The 16,875-nt window shown below is 41.3% G+C and overlaps 2 protein-coding genes across 6 annotated transcripts in view; one reads left to right on the forward strand and one right to left on the reverse strand.

The window, feature by feature from the left end:
- The first annotated feature begins 791 nt into the window (after positions 1 to 791).
- Positions 792 to 7,245, forward strand: l3hypdh (trans-L-3-hydroxyproline dehydratase). Of its 2 annotated transcripts, none has more exons than XM_082504858.1 (6): positions 792 to 869; positions 2,990 to 3,474; positions 3,547 to 3,716; positions 4,151 to 4,273; positions 5,156 to 5,293; positions 6,463 to 7,245. In XM_082504858.1, the coding sequence occupies exons 2-6, from the start codon at positions 2,997 to 2,999 to the stop codon at positions 6,586 to 6,588; spliced, it is 1,035 nt and encodes a 344-aa protein (XP_082360984.1). In that variant the 5' UTR covers positions 792 to 869; positions 2,990 to 2,996; the 3' UTR covers positions 6,589 to 7,245. The 2 variants fall into 2 exon arrangements, with proteins under 2 accessions (XP_082360984.1, XP_082360985.1); XM_082504859.1 differs by having other exon boundaries at positions 800 to 869; positions 2,985 to 3,474.
- A 191-nt stretch (positions 7,246 to 7,436) lies between these two features.
- Positions 7,437 to 16,875, reverse strand: part of daam1b (dishevelled associated activator of morphogenesis 1b) — a 46,594-nt gene continuing 37,155 nt past the window's right edge. For 3 of the 4 annotated variants that reach the window (XM_082504838.1, XM_082504840.1, XM_082504839.1), the window contains exons 11-26: positions 16,571 to 16,709; positions 16,311 to 16,369; positions 16,034 to 16,221; positions 14,544 to 14,843; positions 14,349 to 14,456; positions 13,449 to 13,478; positions 13,096 to 13,193; positions 12,912 to 12,996; positions 12,598 to 12,704; positions 11,812 to 11,900; positions 11,529 to 11,697; positions 11,238 to 11,345; positions 10,987 to 11,047; positions 10,769 to 10,900; positions 9,348 to 9,518; positions 7,437 to 8,875 (exon numbers count right to left, since the gene is read on the reverse strand). In XM_082504838.1, coding sequence (XP_082360964.1) covers positions 8,663 to 8,875; positions 9,348 to 9,518; positions 10,769 to 10,900; positions 10,987 to 11,047; positions 11,238 to 11,345; positions 11,529 to 11,697; positions 11,812 to 11,900; positions 12,598 to 12,704; positions 12,912 to 12,996; positions 13,096 to 13,193; positions 13,449 to 13,478; positions 14,349 to 14,456; positions 14,544 to 14,843; positions 16,034 to 16,221; positions 16,311 to 16,369; positions 16,571 to 16,709 — 2,057 coding nt within the window. In that variant the 3' untranslated portion in view covers positions 7,437 to 8,662. The remainder of the gene's footprint in view (positions 8,876 to 9,347; positions 9,519 to 10,768; positions 10,901 to 10,986; positions 11,048 to 11,237; positions 11,346 to 11,528; positions 11,698 to 11,811; positions 11,901 to 12,597; positions 12,705 to 12,911; positions 12,997 to 13,095; positions 13,194 to 13,448; positions 13,479 to 14,348; positions 14,457 to 14,543; positions 14,844 to 16,033; positions 16,222 to 16,310; positions 16,370 to 16,570; positions 16,710 to 16,875) is intronic. The other variant, XM_082504841.1, reaches the window with a different exon arrangement.

Below are 16,875 nucleotides of genomic sequence, written 5' to 3' on the forward strand. Positions count from 1 at the left end.
ATTTACACTTGACTTTCTTCAAATATGATTTTTATTTAGCAGTTGACAAACAAAGCAACACTTTTGCACTGACTTCTGAATCATCTTTAAACATCAGTGCTAATAAGGAGGAAGGATGGATGGATGGATGGATGGATGGATGGATAGATCACAAATACTTAATTGTAGGTGCCCACATGGAGATAACAAGTCAAGGAGACACAAATTATGCTGTAAGTACTGCGTAATTTCTTGATAATTTGGCATAAAAACAAACAGTATTTCTTACATTATAAGAACACTGGACTTTTCAAGGTGCAGGTCATGCTGTGGATTGACATAAACTTGCCTAACTTCCAGCTATTTTAGAGGAAAGGAGATGCTCTTATCCTACCTACCTAAAGTATTTGTAGCTAAATATAATTACAATGTAATTTCAAATAACATACGAAGAAACCGCAGGGAATTACACCTTTATAAACTGGTCGTATTATAAAGTATTACAACTGCTGTGCAGAACATAAATACACATGTAAGAATTTTCGCTTTTTTTAAATTTATTTTAAAAAAAACCTCATTTATTTTTTTTATTTTTTTTGGGGGGGGGGGGACTTCTCCTGGATACGATCTTTAATCAGAAACACTGAATCGGTTTCAGCCTATTTTTGAAGGGTTATATAACATATAGAGAAACATATGTCTGCATCTCTGTGTGAATATAAAACTGTGTACAGTACTAGCAGGCTGTTTCGTGCAGCCCTCCAGAACAGCGGGTGGCACTAATGTTTCATTTTAGTGTCTTTGTGTAACTGAAACACAGAGAGAAAAGAAAAGAAAAGTAGGAGGGCTGCACAAGTTTGAGATCTGAGCACAGAGAAAAGTTACAGCAGGTAAGTAAACTTACCAGCGCTTTAGTTCTTTTCCTCTTTGCAGTTGTGTAAGTCAACGCTGGGGTTTTGCTGCCTTTTACTGGAGAGTTGCGCTGCATGCACTCCGTTATACCTACTGCAGGCATCCAAACGTTTAACTGGGAAAAGTTTGTATAATAATAACACGGCACAGCATGTCTTGAGAAAGATAATAATAAAGTTCCCACTATAAACCCCTGTTTGCTTTCAAAAACGAATATAAGCAAAACTGTTGCTCATAAATCATTTTTACGATGACCTCAGATCAGCCTGCAAAACATTCGCCTTGGTGCCTGTTTTGTCAAATTTAATGCGAATCCATGTTCAATGTTTACTGCATCTACCCTCACATTTCTTAATGTTAACGAATGTTTTGATCTAAAGTATGAATAAACACATAATTTACAGGAGTTAGATGCTCAACAGCTTCCACACTGATCATAGAAGATACAGCAAAGTCTTGAACCCCTCCTCATTCTTCATATTATGCTTCCAAAGACTTATTCTTGTACTTTTTAGAAGTTGAGCAATAGTTCTTTCGGGTCTTTCAGAGCTTTTCTTTTGGACATTGGCTGCTTTTTTTGTACTCGTTTTTATGAGGAATGTTTTTGTTTGTCAAGCCACTTAACGTGAATCACTCAAGCATAAAAAGGACACTACTACTATAACTACTAGTACTTACTGGTTACTACTGGTTCATCTTTTGATGAACCAGTAGTAACAAAGAGCCGACTTTAAATAGTATCTTTATCCACTTTGTTACTGACAGACTGTCACAAAAAACCCCACAATTTGTCCCCGTTTGTTTAGCTGAATCTACAAAAATGCCAAAGATAACACTGTTTAATAGCTGTAAAATAGAATAGTATTTTTACAGAGCTACTAGCCAAAAACTTGGCATAGCTCACCATGGTGTGCGGTATTTTCTTTTCTTTTTTTTAAATTGTAAAAACTGGACTAGTGGACAGACTTTTAGGTCTGTCACATCATCTATTTACAGCAGAGGAATGATATCTGGAAGTCATGTCTTAAGTAATATGGAAAAAATCCAACATGACCTGACACATTACCTGAGTGCTGGATCTGGCCTTTTAGCTGATCCATTTACTGTACTGAACCCTCATCAGACATAGTTTACAGTATGTCTGTGAGCACCCGTTTGTACACCTGTGAGCGTGAGCGTGCTTGTATTTAAAAGGTTCCTTCATGTAATGATCTGCTAGAGGGTGTGGGGAGCCACAGCCCCGTCCTCCAGGGCATGAAGCAGGTATGGAGGAGATCAAGGCTCCAGACATCCAGAGACCCCCAGAGCACAAGAGACCAAGGAAGACCAACGGAGGGGCAACCGCGCCACTCTCCCGGAAGGAGCTGAGGAGAGCCCCAGATGAGGGGTCACTCAGCAGCCGCGGAGCAGAAGCCAGGGGGGGGGGGTTGCAGTGACGCGCCCGTGAGCTCCACCGGCGGCCAGCTGTGCCAGGGTGACTGAGCTCCAGGCCGAGAGGCTGAGGGCACCCCATCCCCGAAGGGGCCCGAGCGAGCCCCAGGCTCCAGGCCCCGACAAGCAGCCACCAGGAGTGAGCCGGTGCGTACTGGGACGCTCATCCCTGGACACAAAGAACGAAAGAAGAGCTTTGAATGTCCTTCAAAAAGCCTGGAGAACTATTCCTGAAGTCTACCTAAAGAAATGACAAGAAAGGTTGTTTAAGAGAATTCAGGATGTGCTGAAGAATAAAGACGGTCATACCAAATATTAACTTTCAAGCTCATTTTCAAGCTGGTATCAACTGAAAAAGGTCCTACTTTTTTAGCTGATCTTGTGGCCTCAATGTTACAGATGAATTATCACTCAGCAAATTTGGCTTCAAGCAGAATTTAGCATTCATAAACTAAACACGCGACACAGACACCGAGCTATAAATCGTTTTAAATGTATTTGTTACCGACGCTCCATATGTATGTTTTGATTTGAGGGATAATTTTCCAAACAAAGCTTGCTGGCAGACTCAAAAGTTTTCCCATGCAAGTGTTTACATTTAAAAAAAGGTGTATTAAAATATAAATGAGTTTATAACCCAAGGGATTGTTTTGATTTCTGAGATCAGCGCTGAGATGGAAATGCAGCTTCCACCTCACGAGGGAGGCGAGCTGTCTGTGGTCGACATGCACACGGGTGGAGAGCCTTTGCGGATCATCCTCAGTGGCTACCCAGAGGTCAAAGGTGACAGCGTGCTTTCCAAACGTCGCTACGTCCGGGAACATCTGGACCACCTCAGGAGGGTGCTGATGTATGAACCGCGAGGACACTACGACATGTACGGGGCCCTGATCGTGGACAGCGAGTTACCCGAGGCCGACCTGGCGGTGCTGTTCATGCACAACGAGGGCTACAGCACCATGTGCGGCCATGCCGTCATCGCACTGGGACGCTTCGCTGTGGACTACAAACTAGTGAAAGAGCCGAAGTCGCCAGAGACACAAGTGAACATCCACTGTCCCTGTGGCCTGGTGAAGGCCTTTGTTGAGTACTCTGAGGGGAAAACAGGAGGAGTGAGGTTTCTCAGCGTGCCAGCGTTTGCATTTGCTACAGGTAGCACAAACGACTGTAATAGTTCTCAGGTATTTGAATGTTCTCCAGGACTAATTCAATATTTTTTACCAGATGTGACAGTGTTGGTGGAGGGGTTTGGTGAAGTAACGGTTGACATCAGCTACGGAGGAGCCTTTTATGCCTTTGTGAATGCCCAGAGGTTTGGTCTGGATGTGTCCAAGTCCAGGACTCGCGATCTTGTCGACGCAGCCACAGCTGTGACCAGAGCTGTCAAATCTCAGGTGATCAGCTGACAGGAAATTTAAAAAAAAGAGCATTATTACACAGACAGTGAGAATATCACTTGCTAAATTTCTAGTAATCTAAAAGTCTAAATAATCCATACTTTAATTTAAAAAGGGGAAAAAGTAGGCCTGATCTTATATAGAGCTGCTTTGAATTGGCAGCTTCTTTTTTTATTCATTACATCTGCTTTTAGGGTGTTGTCAAATTATGGCTCAAATGTATGCACAGGATATTTTTAGAGGGCACAAGAAACATCTGGTAGTACTTATATGGGATGCAGTGCATGCCTGTAGAGCTTATAGCAAAAAATCTGAGCATTACATGACCTCTCAGCTTGATGTCACCCAAAAGTATCTGGACACGATGCTCCCAACCATATTCCACAGTGTGAACTGATTTCTTTTTCTACCTTATTCTTATTATCCTTTAGGTGAAGTTGCATCATCCAGCCAGCGATGATCTGGCCTTCCTGTATGGCACCATACTAACAGACGGGAAAGACGATTACTCCCCTGAACCCACCGCCAATATCTGTGTGTTTGCTGAAGCTCAGGTATGTTAGTTCCTGCTGGTGGAAGGATAAACCGTTGTCATGAAGCCTGAGTGTGGGTGTGGGTAACGCTATAGTGAGAGGCGTCTACTACGTTTTATTGATTACAATAAAAAAATAAAAATAAAAAATAAACAAGAAAGACTTCAAACTACTGATTGAAATCCTAAGCTTTTTAGAAATATGTTTAAAGAGATCATAAGAGAGACAAAAGCAGCAGAGTTTGATGGAAAATGAGGAATGTCCCCCTGCTGGTCATTAAAAATAATGCCGATAAGGCACTTCTTAGCACCTTTTTTTGTTTGTTTTGTTTAGGCCCTGAATCCACATCCAACTTTAAATACAGTCTTTAGTCCTGAAGTAGCTCTAAGTGTACACTTAAGCACATTTGTCTTAGAAGGGCTGCAGATTCCAGGAAGTGCTACAGCTGGTCAATTTAACAAGTCACATTACAATTTGGAACAGCTGTATTAGCTGAAGCTACACCCATTAATGCCAAGGAAGAGCAGCTGTGACTGTGCTCACAGCCAGCAGTTTGACAGTGCCGGAGATCGGCCTTTTACAATGAGTAATGAGCATTATGTAAAGTGGTCACATCGTCTTTTATTTGTGCAGTCTGCAGAGTTTATCAGAAATGAAATGGACAAACACAGCAACTGTTCAGATGAAATATGAAAGAAAAACAAGACATATTGCAAGAAAACACGTTTAGGGACATTTATTATTTGTTGTCACTTCTTAAGTCTTTGTCCTTACTTCCATTATTTGAATCCTCTTTAAGTGCTCAAGTGTTGGAATCATACAAAAGACAATAAAAGGTCTGCGTTTTGTTCATTGGTGTCACCTTAACTTCATGTAATAGGAGGTTTAAATTGTGCTTCTCAGGTAGACCGAAGCCCGACTGGTTCTGGTGTCACGGCTCGAGTAGCTCTTCAGTATCACAAAGGTCTCATCCAGCTGAACCAGACCAGGACGTTCCAGAGTGGAGCCACTGGGTCCCAGTTCACAGGAAAGGCTGTTGAGGTATCACGATTTCTGTTCTCTTGTGGAATGAGGGTGATCGCCTCTTGTTCAAAGAGTGGGAAAAGAAAGAAGTGCATTTTGTAAAAAGACCAAAAGAATAAGTAAATATTTAGACGTTATGGCGCAGTGGATTTACGATGTATTGAAATGTACAGGATTAATCCAAGTTAAAAAGAAGACATGTTTTGTGTGTTTTGTTTCTAAACAGTAATACAGTTAATAATACTTAATCCTAAGTGTAGGATTTTGGTGCAATTTAATATAACATCGCTTTGTTTGGCTCCTCAGGTTGACAGTTTCTAAAATACTGATTTGAAATCCTGTATTTAAATGTCTTAGAGTGAAGTCACCATGAAGCAGATGCTCCGGGTTTCTCTTACATCAAAACACAGCGCGCTGATGTGTGGACTGACAGCAAACAAATCACTACTTGCTGTCAGAATTACTCATTGCATATATCATCTGCAGAGGAATAGTTTATTCTAGTTTCAGTCAGGTTTCAGACCTCATCACAACACAGAGCCAGCTTTAGTGAAGGTTACAAATGATCTTATGGCTTCTGACAATGGACCACAAGATTTTATTACAGTAATTAGAGGATGCTGCAGGTATTAAAGGTACTGCACTGCAGCGGTTTGAATCATATCTCCAGTTTGTTTTGAGACTACAGTTTCTTCATGTAAATGGAGATTAATCTTCACACAAGTGTTAAATTAATTCAAGGCATAGCATGCTTTTCACTGCTATGCAGATGATACCCAACTTTATCTGTTCATGAAGCCAGAGAACATACCAATTAATAAAACTGCAGGACCTGGATGACCTCTAATTTCCTACTTCTACAAGATGGTTATTATCAGGATGTCCTGAAAAGCCTTCAGTTGATCTAAAGTGCTGCAGCGAGAGTAACTACAGAGAAAGCACATTTCTCCCAGACTGTTTTCTCTACATTGGCTCCCTGTTAATTTAAAATCAAATTTAAAATCCTTCGCCTCACATACAAGATGTTATACTATTGTGGGGTCTTTAGCTTACAATATAAAGTGCCTTGAGGTGACTGTTGTTGTGATTTGGTGCTATATAACTAAATATGAATTGAATTATTCTTTTGAATCAGCTCATCATAGAATGATCTGAAGCATTTATTGTGTTTCTGTCTTAATGCTCAGGAGACCAAGTGTGGAGACTTCAAGGCTGTAGTGGTGGAAGTTGCTGGCAGAGCTTTTTACACTGGAGTTTCACGCTTTGTGCAGGAGGCAGATGACAAGCTGACACATGGTTTCCTGCTGAAGTAAGCAAGACGTATAGGTTTTCTATACAAAAGCAAATTAAAACAGAGGTTATATGGTGGTTTTTAATAAGACAAAAACACATTTTATGAATAGAAAATGTTTAGGTGGCCAAGACTTGGATCTGTAATGAAGAAAATAAGACCTTATTTTCTTCTGGCCTGGTTTACCTGAGTAGTAAATGAAGAAATAGTTTTCCTTACCTGTTTTAAGAAAAACAAAAACTATTATACATCTTGTGACTCTTTAAATTGTCCTAAATTATATTTAATAGATTAGCAAAGTACATAACTAACTCTTAGAGACTGCGAGGAGCTCAGTCACTGGTACTCTTCTTCATCTGGCTTGGTAACACCTCACCATCCCCCCAAGAGAGCTGGACGAGGGGTTAGAGAGAGGAAGGGTTTGGGTTTCTTTGCTTTGCTTAGACCCTGCCCCAGATAAGCAGTAGAAAATGGATGGATGGTTATAACTAAAGATAAAATCTGAAGAACAGCTAAATGGAAGTGTACTGCCATTCAGATATCTACTAAAATATTCTTGATAGTGAACTTTGATTGTATATGATAATAAACATAAATATGTTATCGTGTATGACTGAATGTAAAAAGGGATTTTTGCTTTGATGATTTGAAGTGTACATTAAATGGAGTGTACATTAAATGTTGTTGCATTTACTGACCACTAGATGGAGCCACAATGCTGGTTACCTCTAGAGTTTAAAATTCAGCCATAAAAAAGATGCTTCCACTTCCTGTTCAAGGTTTTTAGTAGCAATAAACAACTTTATAAAACCAGAGTCAATGCTGCGCGAAAGTGCATGTGTTGAAAAACTAAATAATCAAACTCATCAGTAGTTTTCTCCCATTTATTATCTTTAGGTCATTGTACAATGGAAGGCAGTTTAAATTATAAAAGTTCGGTGGAGGTGTCGGCTGGATGGAGTCACAAGGCTGAAGGGGGAACGTCGCACGTCCACATGTGATGTTTTCCACAAGAATGAAAACATCACATGTGGAGCAGATTTTTTTTTCTGCCCTTTCATTTGATGCAGTGTAAATCCAGCCAGCATGGAGCAAACATTTCATCTATTCAAATAATAAAACAACATTTAAGGAGGGCACTCTCTTCAAAGGGGAAAGACAAGTGTATTGCATTAATTGTTGGTTTCAATGGTATTTAGCATTATGAATTCCTATGTGCATGTGTAACAAGCACACACGCTTGTATACTATAGATGTATGCAATGTATGACACGAGTGTCCACACACCTGTTAAGAATTGCAGATCAGGCCAAGGCCTTTGAGAGTACCCACTTAACAAAGAAACAAAACAAAATCAAATCAGAGTTAAGGCCAGCTCGTAACAGGAAAATGTTCAAATAAAAACATACAGTGATCAGATTTATATATATATATATATATATATGTGATGCACGTCAAAAAAAGGTGAATACACACAAAAAAAAAAAAAAAAAAACGACCCTCAGCTGTGTCACTTGCAATTAAAACCACATCCATCTATACAACACAGTCTCTCAGTCCTGTGATGGCTGTGACTGCAAGAGAGCGGCAGCATCAAGAGGAAGCTTAGGTCTAGTCTCCAGAAATGATCTCTCGGAAAATCCAGGCAGGTGAAAGCAGCACACCTCAGTCTGTACAAAATGGCCCCATTTAGAGGAATAGTCCTCTTGCTTTGATCGAGCTTCCAGCCTCGGAAACACTCGACCAGATGCACATTTCACTCTGTGCATAGATTCACGTACAAAAACGGCACCGAACGGATCCTGTCAAAACACCCGTGAAAACCTTTCTCCAGCATGACTTAAAACATTTCTTTTCCACCCTCTTGTTTGGTCCAAGAGTATCAACCTTTGGCTTCTGCTCTATTTCTTATCAAAATCTTAGAGGATGAGAGGTCTAATCATGTTGTGCTGTGTGTGGCCCTGCTGCGATGACGCAATGCTGTGGTTCACCCGAGCCGAGGTGGGTGGGAGTGGAGGAGGGTGAAGAGGAATGTGGATGTCAGTTCGCCCCAGAGGGAGGCTGATGAGCAGGGGGTTGCGAGTGATCGAGCCCATTTAGAAGTTCAGCTTTGTGACTGGTCGCTCCCTGCCCGAGTCTGTGTTCTGGTTGTTGATCCGCTTGCGGTTACGTTTCATCTTGGACAAGTCCTTATCGAAGACCTCGCCCGACCGCAGCGCTGACACGAGGTCATCAAACTCACCGCCATCCTCCTCTCCGTTCGCTTTTGCTTTCCGGGCCTTTCGCTCCTTCTCCCTCTGCTCACGTAGCTGGGGACACAAATGAAAACTGTCATTTAAATATCTGAAGAGGTGAGAGGATAAGAGCATTATTAGCTTTGCTTGGATACGGGAATCTGAGCCCTCCTGGTTTTTATTTATTTATGACTCAGAGAAGCAGTCACGTAATAACATCCAATTTGACTATATAATATCAATGCACTGTATAATGCAATGAGCTGTAGAGGAGTTAGTGGGCAGATGCTGGCACCTTTGATCAAAGGTTAGGAAGCCATTTTTCAGCTCTAATCTAATCAGACCTAATGAGCTGCACAGATGTGAGTCATACTATCTTCTCACGTAGGACAGAAAACAGATCAAATATATTTCCTATGACTGTGTAACTTTTGCTAAATGAAGGCATTGTAGTATTTAATAAATTAAAGGTGCTAAATAAGTGTTTAATAGCAGCTATAGCTCTACTGAGAATCTCAGGGGATGAAAAGAGAGATCAGTCGCATACCTGAGCTTCTACTTTGGCCCTGCGTTCCTCCTCTTCCTTTCGTTTTCGTATGTTCTCGTTCTCCTGCTGAGCCTCTGTGAACGATTGCAGGAACTGGTCGAAGATGCCAAAGAACTCATCTGGCTGCATCTTACTGGCATCCTCACCAAAGTGCTTTACTGCCCTCAGGAACTGCGGGACCAAAGAGAAGAGGAGGGGGCACACGGGATTAGATTTACAGCAGGACGCAGCAGAACCGCGTTTTATTCCATCTTTGACTGCTTTACAGGAGAGTCATTCGGCCCCAGCTCTTTGAAACCAGAGCAGGGCAGGAGTGGTCGGGCTTTGAAGCCCGTGTTCATCCAGATCTCACCGGCTACTGATTGCAGCTGAGGTCAGAGACTGGAGCCAGAGCTCAAATTAAGGCAATGTGCTTGTTGGGTGTTTTTCACAATAAATAAAAAAAAAAAAAGAACATCCAGATGCAAGATCATGCTGGGAAGATACAGCTTCAAAAAATGTGACCGCTAACAGCAGTTATGGCATAGACAGGGAAACTATGAGCTGAAAAGATGCTGAAGTTTGTTTTTCCCCCATTAGAAAGAAAAAAAAAAAAGAATACATTTCTTTTCAACTTCCTCACAGCAACAATCAATAAACTCTATTTCACAGTCACCTTTTTCTGCTTTTGTTTTGTTTATATGCACAGAGCTGATGCAGTGACCCACTTAGAGGGTCACGAGGTTATCTGGCTCCCAGTCGTGAGTACAGAAGGCCGCTGTAAACATTCAAATATTTAACCGTGGCATACTGTAAATGATTAACAGCAACTAATGGTTCCCATGTCACCAGCTGAGTCCTCATGTCAATGTGGCACACACTGTGGGACATATAAAAATAATAAAGAAAAAACACCTCTTCCTGCCATTCAGGAAGACAGACACATAAATCCCATGTTAGCGTGTCAAACGGCCCTTTGAAATGTGAACATGTTCAGGTTACTGCTGGTAGTGGAGTTTAGTCCCCATAAAATCCACATTTGCTTTGTCTTCGTTTGCTTCGATGCTGTGATTCTGTTTGCACAACATAAAGTGACATCTTAAAGTTGGCAGGTGTAATCTGATGTCCACAGTGTGAAATAATATTAAAGCCTATGTTCCTGTTTGCACTCTTGGCCCTCACACATGGCGACAAGCAGGCCGCACAATAAAGTGTCGGTGGCACTGCAGCAGGAAGCCGAAACGCTTCTCCTGCTGGTCGCTTTCCTAGAAAGGTCCCTGGCGGGGTCAGTAAGGCTTGTAGAAACAGCTGCATGGAGAGGAAATGGGATGCAAGCTTTCAGCGCCTGTGTCTGCAGGCGACTGCGACACTGTCCGGTCTGCTCAAACGCACGTGCACACCCTCGGGTTTTCTGGAGAAACCACACAGGCCGAATGACTCACCAGTTCTTTGGCCTCGATGAGAGAGTCCTCGACATCAGTGAAGCTGAAGCTGGCCACGGTGATGAACTGGCTCACCACCGACACAAACTTGTCACCTGGCTCCTGCGGCCCTTTCTTCTGGTATTCCAGTTCCTGCAAGTGGAAATCAAAAGGAGCAATTAGAAAGAGAACATAAAGAAGAGCTCTGCTGAGTTTGCAAATAAATATCCATGACTTACGCTCTCTACACTTTTTAATCCACTGCGCAGGTTGCCGATATCTTTTTCCAGCTCCGTCATACTGCGTGGAAGAAAGAAAGGTCATCACCATTCACTTAAAAAGGAAGTAGCTGAAAATGAGGTTCCCCATGCAGATGATTCACCCTTTACAGAAACTCTCTTTATATGCCAACAATTGAACCACAATTGGTGGCATATTTTACAAACAAAAATTAGGAAAACACTTGGGAATCACTGCTCCCGGCCTTTACTTGACTTTGGCTGCCTCTGAGATACTCTGCAGGTCCTCCTGGAACTTCAGGACTTTGGGATATTTCTTCTCCAGGATGGTGATCAGATAGTGCAGCAGAGTAATGTTTCTGCAAACACACAGCAAAATATGTCAAATGTGCAATATAGGGCTTTCATGATGGACTTTCAGATATGAATATGGTGAAATTTCATCACTATAATATTCCCAGATGTGACTTTTATACACCGCATGCCATTCTTGCTACTGCTGCCTGCAAAGTTTTAATACCACTGTTGAAAAATGTTCTTACTTGTCGATACTGGATTTAGTATCTGCGATCTTGTTGAGTGAAGACACCTTGAAGCCATAAGCATTACCCCTTTGACCTTTGTTCATATAGTTTCCAAATGCTAGCACCACCTCCAACAGCTGCTTCAGGTTTCTGCTGTTTAAAACCTCCTTAGACGCCTTACCCAGCGCTAAAGCAGCAGGAAAATGGACAAAGTTGGAGATATAAATATGTTTGCTTTGGATAAATCATAGCAATCATATTTGAGATATCATTTTTATTGTATAAAGCACATATTTCCCACCTTCAACTTTGGGTTTGATCTCAGCTATCCTCTCTGCAAACTTCTTCTTAAAGTACAAAGACTGCAGCCTCTGCTGGTAATGGTTTATTCTGGACCGAGGATGGAAATAACGTGTCAGAGAAGAAGGAGAAAAAGATACAAATAATAAATTATAAACAGGGAAATCCACAAATGTAGACAAAAGCCACAATCATGAACATTGCACTTAAATCGCCACACTATATAAGTTTTATATAAGCATATCAAAGTTTTAGTTGTGGTACTGAAGCTTATTTTTGGCTGTGTTTATGATTTAAACCTATAAAAGCACAGTCTGTGCACTTAATGAATACCACAGTGGCATCTGTCTTCCAGTCCAGCCTGTAAGACGACAAACTGGAAACTACAGCGGCACTTCTTAGAGGAAACAAGACAAAACGGACTGTGTGATTCTTCCTTTACATACATTTCTGCTGTTGCTATGCTGCAGGATCTCACCCACCAGCGACCTGACCTTTGCTGGTGACCACACTCCTTTCTTTTGTCTTATATGACTTTATTTGCAAAACTGCAATAAAAGTTATTAAATTATCGGCTCACTTTCTCCAAAACAGTGTTTCACACAGACGGCTATTGTTCCCGTCAAGTAGAAAACCATGTGTCACTGGGTTTATCTACTCAGACCAAGAGGAAACAAAGACTATTGTTTGTCAGCAGATCTGAGCTGCTCTGCCCTGATGCTGTCAGCTCTGTGGTTATCAGCTGGTAAACAGTGAAATAATACGCTGCACATAAAGAGAAACTCACCTGCTCATCTCGTAAAGGAAGCGGTCGGGTTTGGCCATTCGATCGAGCTCATGTTTATGCTCCTCGAGGAGATCCACATCGCTCTTCTCTGGGACAAACTTCAGCAACTAAAGGACAAGGAAAAGACTTTTCATTATATCGAATACTCAGACACCTCTGCTTTTTGTCGTCAGTGAACATGCCTGAATCTCTGCTTCCACTGTCTCTTGCTCCAAGGCGCATGACGTTTGCCGCTCACTTCTTAACTACTTGTGATTTAAACTGACGTGCATTAATGAAAGCACAGCTGTTTTATGTTTGCATGAAAGCCGTACCTGCTCCAGCATGTCTTTGGGAAGGTCCTCCTGTTCGTCCATGGTTAGGATGGCTCTCTTAATCTCATCATTTGAAAGCTTCAGTCTGCAGTGCACAACAGATAGAATATAATAACATCTTGCTGTGTCTGGGTTTTTTTTGTTTTTTTTAATTTTTTTAAAAAAAATCCTGAACTGAACTTACCGTGAGAGCAGGATGTTACAGTTTTGAGCTCGACGGCCATCAATCACTGACAGCTCCTTGACTTTTTTGGAGCCCAGCGTGTCGTCTTCCGCCTCTTTCTGTTAGCACAGTGATTAAGAGGTTAGAAAGCATGAAGCTCACATTTTGTTTCAGTTACAGTCACAGACAAACGCATAACAATTAGGACTGGATGACACATGTGCCAGCATCCCGAAGGAGAGCTTAAAACACATTTGAAAGGAGAGAGAGTGGCTGTGGAATTCACGAGAACACACAAACACGACAAGACAGCTGACGCCAAATATATGAACAAAGAGTGACTGTAGAAACTACTGTACTGTAAGTGCACTCACCTGTTTGCTGTTATTGATCATTAAGAAGTCCTAAAATGCAGGCAAGAAGCAGGGAAGATGTAAGCACTCATTAGAATAAGTAAAGCAGTTATGTGATTGCAGCCCATAAGAACAAATGAATCATTCAGCACTTCAATGACAATGGATCAGCAATGACGTGAGCATAGTAAGACATACTGTAAGTGGCTGTTCAGATTATCACTACATGCTTGTTCTTCACATGCTGTGCACATAACTAATCATTAAACTGATCAGGCTGATGCTGAGTATCTAAAATGCACATTTTTGTTTTGTTTTTTTTAATGTGTGTGGATTCAACATGCGTTAGATCACATTTTATATACTGGGCTGTCTGCAGTTTCATCTTTAAAAAGACATGCCCTTCTAATCCAGAAACTACCGATTATGAATTTCTAGAAACTACATCAGTTGCAAACTGAAAGAAAAAAGGAACAGCTGATTGTGAGCAGCGCACTCATGCATTTTCAATCACATATGGCAGAATGATCTAAACCATTAGGAAAAAAAAGAAAAAACGTTCCATTCGAAATGTGAGGAGTTTAAAATCATTCAAGCATGAAAGTCTGGAATCTAATTAACTGCCAAGTGTATCTCAAAATATCTCCTTTCTCCTGTTTTTATTGATCTGACCTCTTCCCCATGACCAAACTGTGCTTAGGAAAGAAAAGTTGTACAACAGTAAAAAAAATAAATAATAAATTTAGTAAAAAAAATCCAAGGAACTGAACAGCAGCCAAGTCTAAATCCCAAAAAAAACTGCAAGCAAACTGAACCCTCTGCCCACCCCAAACCCACATATCTACCCTTGGCCTTATCTAATGATAGACAACATAGCAACATGTGGTGAGACTGAAAGGTGAACTACATCATTCTCAGTACCTGCTGCCTCTGATAGGCTGAGAAGGTTTTTTCAATGTCATCTAAATCCAGCACTTTGAAAACCTTGGCATCATCCACCTCCATCCAGACCGTACCCTCCAGCTTATTCTGAGAGGAAAATAAGACATCTTATATGTCAAATTTTAACAAAGAGCAGGAATATCTGGAGGCCTCCTGTGCCTCTGCTCTTCATACCTCAGCTAACTTGGACCAGTTGAAGGACTTGAGAGGGTTGGATGGCTGAGGAATGTTCTTCTTCTTCAGCGATGATCCCAGGGGCGCTCCTGGTGGTGGAGGGATACCTCCAATGGGCGGGAGCCCAGGGGGAGGTGGAGGGCCACCTGGCGGAGGCGGTGGGGGTGGCGGAGGAGGCATCATACCACCAGGAGGTGGTGGAGGAGGTGGGGCTATTCCTGCAAAGCCTGGTTGAGGCACCGGGCCGCCAGGGGGGCCGGGGGCAACAGGAGGGCCGCCAGGAACAACAGCTGCCTGCCTCTGCAGAGACACATGGGAACACAAGAGGGGTTCAATTCTCATGGAAAGAGTATTGCTGCACATTCAATGGAATTGTAACTACAAAAAAAAATTTTATGCTTTTTTCAACACAAACCATACCACACTGATTCATAATTAAAACGATACCAGTCTAAAAGTCTAATTTTTGTTATCATAAAGCAAAAGGTTTTCCTAATTTCATGAGTTTCTTTCTCAAGTAAGGTAGATGTGTATTATTAGTTTCTTAAACCTACATTTGGCCTTCAACAACACAGTTTTTATGAGAGTTTTGTGCCATTTCAGTAGACTTGCAGTCACTATAGACAGGAAACAAGATTCCTGGTCTTGGGTGCTTTCTGAATTCTGATTATAGTCCAGCAGAAAAGGGGCACATTAGCTGAAATGGATTCTCAAAACCATCGGCTGTCATCTTCTTTTATCAGCATTCTATGTTGGCCGTGAGAGGTTAAACGCACTTGGACTTATGAAAATGCCAGCAAATAGAAAAACACTGCAAAAGCACACAAAATACAAAGGACATGTTTTTAGGGAGACAACAATGTGACATAAAAACTGTAGAAATGACAGGAAGCTCTGTTTTTTTTTCTTAACAGTTTTCATCGTTGTGAGGAACAAAAAGATGCGGGTAATGTGCATTTTAATCGCATGACTCATGCATAGATAGGTGATTGCTATTAGTCATTCAGTAGCTTGTCCCCTCGAGAGCTGTTCTGTCACATTGTTGTCACCCCGAAAACACTTTTGTTTTATAAGGTTTTTTGTGAACATTTTCTATTTCTTTTATGTTTTACTCAATTTCCATTGTAATTTGTGGGCTTGCATGTGTTTGAACTCAGGGCCACAGTAACAGTATATATGAAATATATGAAAATAAACAGAAGTGTTCCCTTCAACCTGACCTTTAATCAGACAGAAGTTAAAAATGGTTCATTTTTTCATTTCTGCTTTTCATCTAGAAAAAAAAAAACAAAAAAACTTAAACTGCTTAATTTTGAGGTTTTAATAAATTTAGATCACATTGTGATATCTAAAGGACTACTCCTAACTTCTTAGATTAGGTCATATGATTATTCTGGACCGCCGCTGGCTGTCAGAGTCCATCATCCTACTCATTAAGGTTTTCATTTGAAGGTAATTGTAATTGCAAAGTACTTTAAAGGGAAACATACGGTGCTGAGCTCATGCAGTCGTGCGGTGAGTTCAGCCACTTGCTGTTTGACATTTTTCTGCTCGTTGCTCTCTTTTTCCAGCTTCTCTTTCATCTTGTTGAGAGTCTGCATCATGTCCTCTTTCTCCTGGGTCTTGGCGTCACATTCACGCTCCTTCTTCTCAAACTTCTGTTGCAGCTCATGGTGCTCTGTGATGGGGAAATTAAAGCAAGATTTTATTAAAACGTGATTTTCATTGGTAAGAAAATTGTCCCATTGCATTTATAATCGCACACACCTTTTCTCATTTTCTCTGCCTGCTCCTTCCACTGTTTGACCTCATTTTCATTGACCAGCCTGCAGAGAGAATGACACACGTAATTACTTACAGCATCTCCGCGAACGACTTCACTGATTGTTTTTCTGAACATAAAAGGGGAGCTATTTTTGAACCAACGCTGTCAAACACATGGATTTCTACTTCAGCCCTGTTCTACATTCTTCAATCCGTTCCATGTTTACGTGTCCGTCTGTGCAGAGGAAAATCGGTGCACTCACATCCGGACAACATTCTTCACGTTAAAATTCTCCAGTGGTGTGACGTCAGGGTCATGACCTTTATCATTCTGCAAGACCATCTGCTGGACGATGCGGTCCAATAGCAGCCAGTACTGTACAGTGTTTCCACTTCTCTTGTCTGGACACGGAAAGAAAGAGAGCAAAGAAAGCAAATTTCCCATTACTCATGTTTCTTCCATTCAGTGTTATCGGAGAAAATACTGATTACACTTGGATCCACAGTGGTTAGATAGCCTAAAGGAGGCAAAATAATTAAAGGCTACAACAAGATGACAAATGTATTT

This window comes from Aulonocara stuartgranti (assembly GCF_965226115.1).
Source record: "Aulonocara stuartgranti genome assembly, chromosome: 15".
Classification (NCBI taxonomy): Eukaryota; Metazoa; Chordata; class Actinopteri; order Cichliformes; family Cichlidae; genus Aulonocara; species Aulonocara stuartgranti.